Source organism: Macaca nemestrina, chromosome 20 (assembly GCF_043159975.1).
Source record: "Macaca nemestrina isolate mMacNem1 chromosome 20, mMacNem.hap1, whole genome shotgun sequence".
Taxonomy (NCBI): domain Eukaryota; kingdom Metazoa; phylum Chordata; class Mammalia; order Primates; family Cercopithecidae; genus Macaca; species Macaca nemestrina.
The window spans coordinates 45,612,904-45,622,817 of record NC_092144.1 but is presented as its reverse complement, the minus strand read 5'-3'; the positions used below and the strand labels follow the sequence as shown (position 1 = coordinate 45,622,817).

Below are 9,914 nucleotides of genomic sequence, written 5' to 3'. Positions count from 1 at the left end.
AGGCTGAGGCAGGAGAATGGTGTGAACCCGGGAGGCGGAGCTTGCAGTGAGCCAAGATCGCGCCATTGCACTCCAGCCTGGGTGACAGAACGAGACTCCGTCTCAAAATAAAAAAAAAACAGTGACAAGCAGACCTTGCCAAAATAATTGAACTTGAATTTGATCAAGCCCCTAGAGCAGAGTTTCTCAACTCTGACACTATTTACACTTTGGACCAGATAATTCTTTGTTTGGGATGGAAGGAGGCTGTCCTGTACAGTAAAGGATGTTTAGCAGCACCCTGGCCTCTAGCCAATAGGTGCCAGCAATACCATCCTTCCTTCCAGTTGTGACAACCAAAAATATCTCCAAACATTGCCAAATGTCTTCTAGAGAAACAAAAAAAAACAAACAAACAAAACCACAACTGGCTGAGAATCACTGCTCTAGTTAATGACCAGATATTTTAGAGAAAATACAGAGCATCTAATTTGTTAATCAGTACCATGGGGGTGTACTCAAAGGCAGTATGTGGAAACTCTATATGAGTTAGTGTTTGATTTCTCCAAAAAATAAATAGCAAGAAAAAAGGGAAGTCAACAGATTAAAAGATATGTAAGAGACGGCTGGGTGCGGTGGCTCATGCCTGTAATCCCAGCACTTTGGAGGCTGAGGCAGGCAGATCATCTGAGGTCAGGAGTTTGAGACCAGCCTGGTCAACATGATGAAACCCCCGACTCTTCAAAAATACAAAACTTTGGGAGGCCGAGATGGGCAAATCACCTGAGGTCAGGAGTTCGAGACCAGCCTGGCTAACAAGGTGAAACCCCGACTCTACTAAAAATACAAAAAATAGTTGGGCATGGTAGTGCATGCCTGTAGTCCCAGGTACTCGGGAGGCTGAGACAAGTGAATCGCTTAAACCCAGGAGACAGAGGTTGCAGTGAGCCGATATCGCATCACTGCACTCCAGCCTGGGCGACAGAGCAAGACTCTGTCTCAAAAAAAAAAAAAAAAAAAAAAATTAGCCAGGCCTGGTGGCATATGCCTGTAATCCCAGCTACTCGGGAGGCTGAGGGGGAAGAATTGCTTGAATCCAGGAGGTGGAGGTTGCAGTGAGCTGAGATCGTGCCACTGCACTCCAGCCTGGGAGACAGAGTGAGACTCCGTCTCAAAAAAAAAAAAAAAAAAAAAAAGGAAATATAAGAGCTTTATCCTCTAAGCCCAATGTGTAGATGTTGTTTAAACTCTAATTTGAACAAATCAACTGCAACTGATTATGTGATTTTAATAAATTGTTCATTTTCTTTTTCTTTTTTTTTTTTTTTCTGGAAATAGGATCTTGCTCTGTCACCCAGGCTGGAATGCAGTGGTGCAATCATGGCTCACTGCAGCCTCAAATTCCCAGGCTCAGGTGATCTTCTCACCTCAGCCTCCCAAGTAGCTGGGACTAAAGGTGCACACCACCATGTCACACTAATTTTTGTATTTTTTTGTAGAGACGGGGTTTTGCCATGTTGCCCATGCTGGTCTCTAACTCTTGGACTCAAGCGATCCTCCTGCTTTGGCCCCATAAAATACTGGGATTACAGGCATGAGCCACGGCACCTGGCCAGGAATTGTTCATTTTCTTCAGGTGATGATATGAAAATTGTCTTTTAAGAAAAGTTCTTAAAAGAACTATATTTCATACTGAAATATTTATAAATGAAATGTCTGGAATTTTCTTTAAAATAATCGAGTGGAAATAGAGATGAAACAAAACTGGCCATATGTTAATTGTTAAAGCTGGGTTCACTGTACTAGGCTCTCTGCATATATGATGTTGGAAGTATCCATAATAAAGAGCTTGAATTTAAAAAAAATTACCTCCTTCCAAGTACTACTCAAACCAGTAAGCACTAATTTGGAAGGATGTCCGTAAGGTCTTCCCTAGAAACACAAGCTTAAAAACAAAAAAAATTACATATAATTCTAGTAAAGGCAAAAGGGAACAAAACTCACTCAATATATTTTGAGCAAGGAGAGAAGTAAAGGAAACTTACTAGACTTTTAAAATGGATAACCTTGGGGAGCTGGGAATATAAAATAACAAGAAATATATGTATATTGGTCTCTGCCCCAAGCTCCTGGTCTAGAGCTCCTTAAAACCCTTGGGTACCAGGAGGATCATTTGTTCTAATATCTGGTCTTTGACCCTAGTTCCTAACACAGAGTTCTCAAATCCCTTGGGATTTCCTGGCTGATAGGAGCGTCTTATGTTCTAATAAGGTGACTTCTTGGTGGGCTCCTGGATGGCCTCAGGATGTGATATGAGGGTTGGAACTTTCAGACCCACCCCTTGACCTCTGGGGAGGGAACAGCAGCTGAAGGTTGAGCTGACTGCCAATGGCCAATGATGTATTCCGTCGTGCCTATGTAATGAAGCCTCCATGAAAACCCAAAAGGACTGGGTTCACAGAGCTTCCAGATTGCTGAACACGTGGGGGTTCCTGGAGGATGATGTGCCGGGATGAGAGCATTGAAGCCCAGTGCCACTTCCCATATGCCCTAGGTACCTCTTCATGGAAAATCTTTGTAATATCCTTTTTATTTATTTATTTATTTTTATTTTTTGAGATGCAGTCTCTGTTTGTCACCCAGGTTGGAATGCAGTGGCACGATCTCGGCTCACTGCAACCTCTGCCTCCCGGGATCAAGCAAGATTCTCCTGCCTCAGCCTCCTGAGTACCCGGGAATACAGGTGCCCACCACCACACCTGGCTAACTTTCGTATTTTTAGTAGAGACCAAGCTGGTCTCAAACTCCTGACCTCAGGCGATTCACCCGCCTCAGTCTCCCAAAGTGCTGGGATTACAGGCGTGAGCCACTGCGCTCAGCCCTTTTTATTTAAAAAAAAAATTTTTTTGAGGCAGGGTCTCGCTCTGTTGCCCAGGCTGGAGTGCAGTGGTGAGATCTGACCACAACCTCAACCTCCTGGGCTCAAACAATCCTCCCACCTCGGTCTCCCTAGTACTAGGACTACAGGCGTGCACCACCACACCAAGCTAAATTTTGTATTTTAATAAAGACAGGGTTTTGCTATGTTGCCGAGGCTCATCTCAAACTCCTGGGCTCAAGTGATCTGCCCGCTTCAGCCTCCGAAAGTGCTGGGATTACAGATGGGCACCACAATGCCCAGCTGTAATATCCTTTATACTAAATGGACTAATGTTAAGTAAATGGTTTCCCTGAGATCTGTGAGCCCTCCTAGAAAATTAATCAGACCTGAGGAGAGGATGTGGAAACCCCAAATTTAGAGCTGGTCAGAAGTACAGGTCACCACCTGGCCCTTGAGATGGTCATCTGAAATGGAAGGATCTTGTGGGACTGTTCCCTTAGCCTGTGGGATCTGATGCCATCTCCAGGTAGGTGATGTCAGAACTGAACTGAACTGTAGGACACCCAGGTGGTGTCTAATGGGGAACTGCTTGGTGTATGGAGAAAAACCCCACACATCTGGTGTCAGAAATGTTCTTTATTGAGTGCTGAGTGGTGTGAGAGTAGGAGAGACCTCGTCTAGGGAGAGGGAGAATTTTATCTTTGCAAAATGTCACTGTTTGCCCTCATTATTCAAATGAAAAAAAAAAAAAAAAAACTTTCAGCATATGCTGCTTTAATTTGGCATCTGTCCATCCCATGAAAGTCGTTGACATCACCCACACCACACTTGCCTGGACAGCCAGGTCCTGTCTCCCAAGACCCTGCACTCTACTGTACCCTCCTTTATCCCTAATCAATCCTGTTCCACCTCTTCCTCCTCAAGAGAGACACAAAACATATTCTCCTATATCCTTACCCCAGCTTTCAACCAACCATCTTATTACACCCTGGAAATGTCTACATTGCAGAAATTACTTATGACCGGCCGGGCGCGGTGGCTCAAGCCTGTAATCCTAGCACTTTGGGAGGCCGAGACGGGCGGATCACGAGGTCAGGAGATCGAGACCATCCTGGCTAACACGGTGAAACCCCGTCTCTACTAAAAATACAAGAAAATTAGCCGGGCGAGGTGGCAGGCGCCTGTAGTCCCAGCTACTCGGGAGGCTGAGGCAGGAGAATGGCGTGAACCCGGGGGGGCGGAGCTTGCAGTGAGCCGAGATCGCGCCACTGCACTCCAGCCTGGGGCACAGAGCAAGACTCCGTCTCAAAAAAAAAAAAAAAAAAAAAAAAAAAAAAAAAAAAGAAATTACTTATGACCATGTTGTTTTCGGTCATAAACTGTAAATTTCTTTTTTCTTTGCTTTACCTGTTTTTTCAGACAGAGTATCGCCCTGTTACCCAGGCTGAAGTGCAGTGGTAAGACCTCGGCTCACTACAACCTCTGCCTCCTAGGTTCAAGAGATTCTCCTGCCTCAGCCTCCCAAGTAGTTGGGATTAAACTAAGCTAAACTATGGGGTTTGGAGGGCTCCTGGATTATTGAACACATAAAGGTTCCTGGAGAGTGGTGCAGCCAGAGAGGGCATGGAAGCTCTGCACACCTCCCCCATCCCTTGTCCTATGCATCTCTTCCATCTGGCTGTTAATCTGTATCCTTTGCAATATCCTTTATAATAAATGGGTAAACATAAGTAAAGTGTTTCTCGGAATTCTGTGAACCACTCTAGCAAAATACTCAAACTTGAGGGGTTGAGGGAACCCCAATTTATAGCCAGTAGGTCAGAAGCACAGGTCACATCCTGGGACCTGCAACTGGCATCTGAAGCAGGGGGCAGTATTGTGGGACTAAGCCCTTAACCGATGGGTTCTGCTGCTATCTCCAGGTAGAGTCGGAATTACACTGAACAGCATACCCAGCTGGTGTCTGCTGAAAACTGTTTAGTGTGGGAGAAAAAAAAAACTCACATTGGTGAGTGGTGTGTAAATGTAGAAAGAAAAACACCCTGGTTGTTTCCTACCTTTAACTAAAACCGCTCATGACACTATCATGCTCTCACAACCTGGGCAACACAGACACTCCCTCTATACCTATTGACATACAGTCAACAACATAAGCAAGAGTCACACACAGTCAAGAAAAACCGTTCACGTGGCTGCAAGTGGCCACACACCTAATGCTATCACAATCATGCACAACGTCAAACAGCCGGCTAGCGCCACACACACACGCACACACGGAGATGCGCGCGCACACCCACTTGTGCACAGAGACGCACGCACGCACGCAGACACACGTGCGCACAGAGACGCACACACAGACACGTGCGCACACAGAGACGCAAACACAGACACACACGTGCACACAGGCAAACAGACGCGCAGAGACGCACACACAGACACACGTGTGCACACAGGCAAACAGACAAGTGCCAGAGACGCACACACAGACACACGTGTGCACAGAGATGCAAACGCAGACACACGCGTGCACACAGTGACGCGCGCACACACAGACACACGCGCGCGCACAGGTCTCGCCCGCGCCAGCTCCGACTCCAGCAGCCTTGGAGTTCCCGCCCAGCCCCGGGCTCCTGGCTCCCTCACCGACTGCATCTCGCGGGGCGATCCCGGTCGGGTTCCGCCTGAGCCAAGGCCCCGCACCCAAACCGCGACAGCGGACCCAGAAGCCCGAAGCCCGCAACCCGGCGAAGGAACCCGGACTCAGAGTAGCCTCCGGCACAGAGCCCTCCAAGAAAAGCCCTCCCGGGACCCCGACAACCGTGGACAGAGCCGGGGGGGCCATAAACCCAAACTAGGCAACTCGAGACATCATCAACGGAGGGTCCTTAAGAGACCCTGCACCCAATCACCCAGGCACCAGGGACTCTGCCAAAGCACGAATTCGGGCAGGTGGTAGCCTCGAAGCTGGGAGGCTGCATCACAAGCCTCCTCCTAGATGCGCGGTGGACCCTGGGAAATGTAGTCCAGCGCAAGCCACCACCTAGATGCGCCGTGGACCCTGGGAAAGGTAGTCCAGCGCCAGTCGCCGCCTGGATGCGCGGTGGACCGTGGGAAATGTGATCCGGGTTTTCTGCGCGGGCGCCTTAGGCGCGGAGCTTTCGGGGCTGCAGTGACTGTCCTCCCTTCGAGCCCGCCAGATCGGATCCTAGAATGTCCGGCCGCAGCCCCTTGGCTTAGAACTGGGCCTCTAACGCGGCTGGGGTCATACACGCCCTCTAGGCGCGGGTTGGTGCACGCGTTGGAATCTCAGGGGAGGCAGAAAACCCTGCAGCTCTAACCCAGGGAGCTGCCAAAGCGATTCAGAGGAGCCCGGGGGACGCGTAGCTACAGACCCCGACTCTGCGCAAATGCAAATCCATGGCTCTGGCAAGGGCAGCGAGGCTCGCCGGGTCTGAGGCCGTGGATCCCTAAACTCAAAAGAAATAAAACGTCACATGATAAAATAATTAGAGTTTCCAACCGTTTCCAGCCTAGCCACTGAACAGTAGGGATTCAAGAAAACAAAACACAATGAAGATTACCAAATAATGGCCGGGCGCAGTGGCTCACGCCTGTAATCCCAGCACTTGGGGAGGCCGAGGTGGGCGGATCACAAGGTCAGGAGATGGAGACCATCCTGGCCAACACGGTGAAACCCCGTCTCTACTAAAAATACAAAAAAATTAGCCGGGTGTAGTGGCGAGTGCCTGTAGGCCCAGCTACTCAGGAGGCTTAGGCAGGAGAATGGCGTGAACCCAGGAGGAGGAGGTTGCAGTGAGCCTAGATCGCGCCACTGCATTCCAGCCTGGGCGACAGAGCGAGACGCCGTCTCAAAAAAAAAAAAAAAGAAAGAAAAAAGAGAAAAAAAGAAAATTACTAAATAATACGAGAAAAGGTCCCAAAACTGACCATCAACAAGATTAAAGTCTATCGAGTACCAACCACAGTGGATGAAAAACGACACGTTCTAAGGCGTAGAATTCGACGATTCCTTTTTATTTATTTTTTAAGACGTGCTCTTGATCTGTCGCCAAGCTGGAGCGCAGTGGCTGCAAGCTCCACCTCCCGGGTTCAAGCGATTGTCCTGCCTCAGCCTCCTGAGTAGCTGGGATTACAGGCACGCGCCATCACACCCGGCTAATTTTTGTATTTTTAGTAGAGACAGGGTTTCACCATGTTGGCCAGGATGGTCTCGATCTCTTGACCTCGTGATCCACCGGCCTAGGCCTCCCAAAGTGCTGAGATTACAGGCCTGAGCCACCGCACCCGGCCTCCTTTTCTAAAACAAATTAATTTTTTCTTAATTAGGGTCTTGCTGTTTGCCCAGGCTGGAGTGTGCCATCTTGCTCAATGCAACCTCCACCTCCCAGGTTAAAGCAATTCTCCTACTTCAGCCTCCTGAGTAGCTGGGATGACAGGTACCCGCCACCATGCCCAGATAATTTTTGTGTTTTTAGTAGAGACGGGGGTTTCACCATTTTGGCCAGACTGGTCTCGAACTTCTGACAAGTGATTCGCCCGCCTCGGCCTCCCAAAGTGCTGGGATTACAGGCGTGAGCCACCGCACCTGGCCTTCTATTGGAGTTTTAGCTACCCTCCCAGCGCCCCCACCATGCATGTCTTCACAGGACCAGACCTAGCTTCACTTTGTGGTGAGGTGGCAAGAATAGAGAGAGAGAAAGAAAGAGAGGACACCCCCTGCCCCCAGCCACTCAGACACACAGACATGGGATCCATGGGTCTTTTTTCTTGGTTCGGTTGACAGCTATGGCAGTGGCAGAGCAGCCTAATGACTGGGGCTGTTGGTGCAAGGCCAATAAAGAAGAAAAACAGAAAAAAGGAAAGGCTGGGTGTGGTGGTTCACACCTATACTCCCAGCACTTTGGGAGGCCAAGGAGGTTGGATTCCTGGAGCTCAGGAGCTCGAAATCAGCCTGGGCAACAGAGTGAGAACCCTGTCTCTATAAAATGTTTAAAAATTAACTGGGTGTGGTGGCTCATGCTTCTAGGCCCAGCTACTCAGGAGGCTGAGGCGGGAGAATCACTTAAGCCTAAGGGGTCAAGGCTGCACTGAGCCAAGATCGTGCCACTGCACCCCAGCCTGGGTGACATAGCAAGACCCTATCTCAAGAAAAAAAAAAAGAACCCCTCTCTCACTCTGTCACACCGGGTCCTCTTTTGGACTCCTCTGGCTGGAAAGAAGGCGTTTCTTGTAATTTTTGCTCCCAGAACCCATCACACAGCTCTGAGACTTCCCTCCTTCCAAAGCCAGAAGATAAAGGAGGAAAATACCCCAGCAAACATGTGGTCATAGTGTCCATTCTTCACGTTTTTAACTCCCTTCACATCTGCCTGCTAGTACTTGTATTTCTGAATCTTCAAGTGGTTTCTTTTTGTATTCACTCTGGGGTGACAGAGATGCTGAAATGTGCTTATCCCGTCTTGGTCAGTAATGGAAGTCTGCCTTCCCTGAGGATTTGAAATGATCCAATTTGGGCCTAGCACGGTGGCTCACGCTTGTAATCCCAGCACTTTGGAAAGCCGAGGTGGGTGGATCACCTGAAGTCAGGAGTTTGAGACCAGCCTGGCCAACATGACAAAACTCCGTCTCTACTAAAAATACAAAAATTAGCCAGGCGTGGTGGAGGATGCCTGTCATCCCAGCTACTCAGGAGGCTGAGGCAGGAGATTCGCTTGAACTTGGGAGGCAGAGGTTTCAGTGAGCCAAGATCATGCCACTATACTCCAGCCTGGGGGACAAGAGCGAAACCCTGTCTCAAAAAAAAAAAAAAAAAAAAAAAAGACCAAAACCAAAAACCCAACATTTACTCTCAGATAATTTGAATAGAACACAATCTTAGAAAATAACACTTAAAATGCCCTGGGTGCAATCTAAAATTATTTGAAATATAAAGAACTGGGAAAATGTGATGAATTATCAGGGAAAAAGAAAATCAGCGGATGACCATGTCAAGAAGAAACAGATACTGGACTTACACAATGACTTTATGAACATGGTTTCTTGTGCTTGCTGGACACCTCTATATCTTTTTTGGAGAAAATGATTCTATTTGCCCATTTTTATTTTCATTTATTATTATTTTTTTTTTTGAGACAGTCTTGCTCTGTCACCCAGGCTGGAGTGCAGCCTTCAGCCTCCAGTGAGGCTCACTGCAACCTCCACCTCCCGGGTTCAAGTGATTCTCCTGCCTCAGCCTCCCGAGTAGCTGGGATGATAGGCACGTGCCACCATGCCTGGTAATTTTTGTAGTCTTAGTAGAGACGCGGTTTCACCATGTTGGCCAGGCTGGTCTCGAACTCTTGACCTCGTGATCCACCCGCCTCAGCCCTCCAAAGTGCTGGGATTACAGGCGTGAGCCACCATGCCCAGAAATTTGCCCATTTTTAATAGGTTATTGTTTTTTTGAAATGGAGTCTCGCTCTGTCACCCAGGCTGGAGTTCAATAGCTTGATCTTGCCTCACTACAACCTCCACCTCCCGTGTTCAAGTCATTCTCCTGCCGCAGTCTCCCAAGTAGCTGAGACTACAGGCATGCGCCACCACATCCGGCTAATTTTTATATTTTTAGTAGAGACAAGGTTTCACCATGTTGGCCAGGATGGTCTTGAACTCCTGACCTCAGGTGATCCACCCGCCTCGGCCTCCCAAAGTGCTGGGATTACAGGCGTGATCCACCATGCCTGGCCCAGATGATTTCTAAATATTTTCTCCCATTCTGCATGTTGAATTTGTTTCTTTTTTTTTTTTTTTTTGGGAGTGAGTCTGGCTCTGTCGCCCAGGCTGGAGTGCAGGGGCCGGATCTCAGCTCACTGCAAGCTCCGCCTCCCGGGTTTACACCATTCTCCTGCCTCAGCCTCCCGAGTAGCTGGGACCACAGGCACCCGCCACTTCGCCCGGCTAGTTTTTTTTTGTATTTTTTAGTAGAGATGGGGTTTCACTGTGTTAGCCAGGATGGTCTCGATCTCCTGACCTCGTGATCCGCCCATCTCGGCCT

General features: G+C 48.5%; 1 protein-coding gene across 5 annotated transcripts in view; it reads left to right on the top strand.

Annotated features, from left to right (window-relative positions):
• The window catches only part of LOC105495470 (zinc finger protein 82 homolog), a 49,766-nt gene extending 42,823 nt beyond the window's left edge, over positions 1–6,943 (top strand). For 3 of the 5 annotated variants that reach the window (XR_011617479.1, XM_071086468.1, XM_071086471.1), the window contains one exon: positions 4,280–6,943. Coding sequence is in view for 3 of the 5 variants with exons in the window: in XM_071086468.1 (XP_070942569.1) it covers positions 4,280–4,409 (130 nt within the window). In the remaining 2 variants the exon portion in view is untranslated. The other 2 variants (XR_011617478.1, XM_071086470.1) reach the window with 2 other exon arrangements.
• Positions 6,944–9,914: the final 2,971 nt, after the last annotated feature.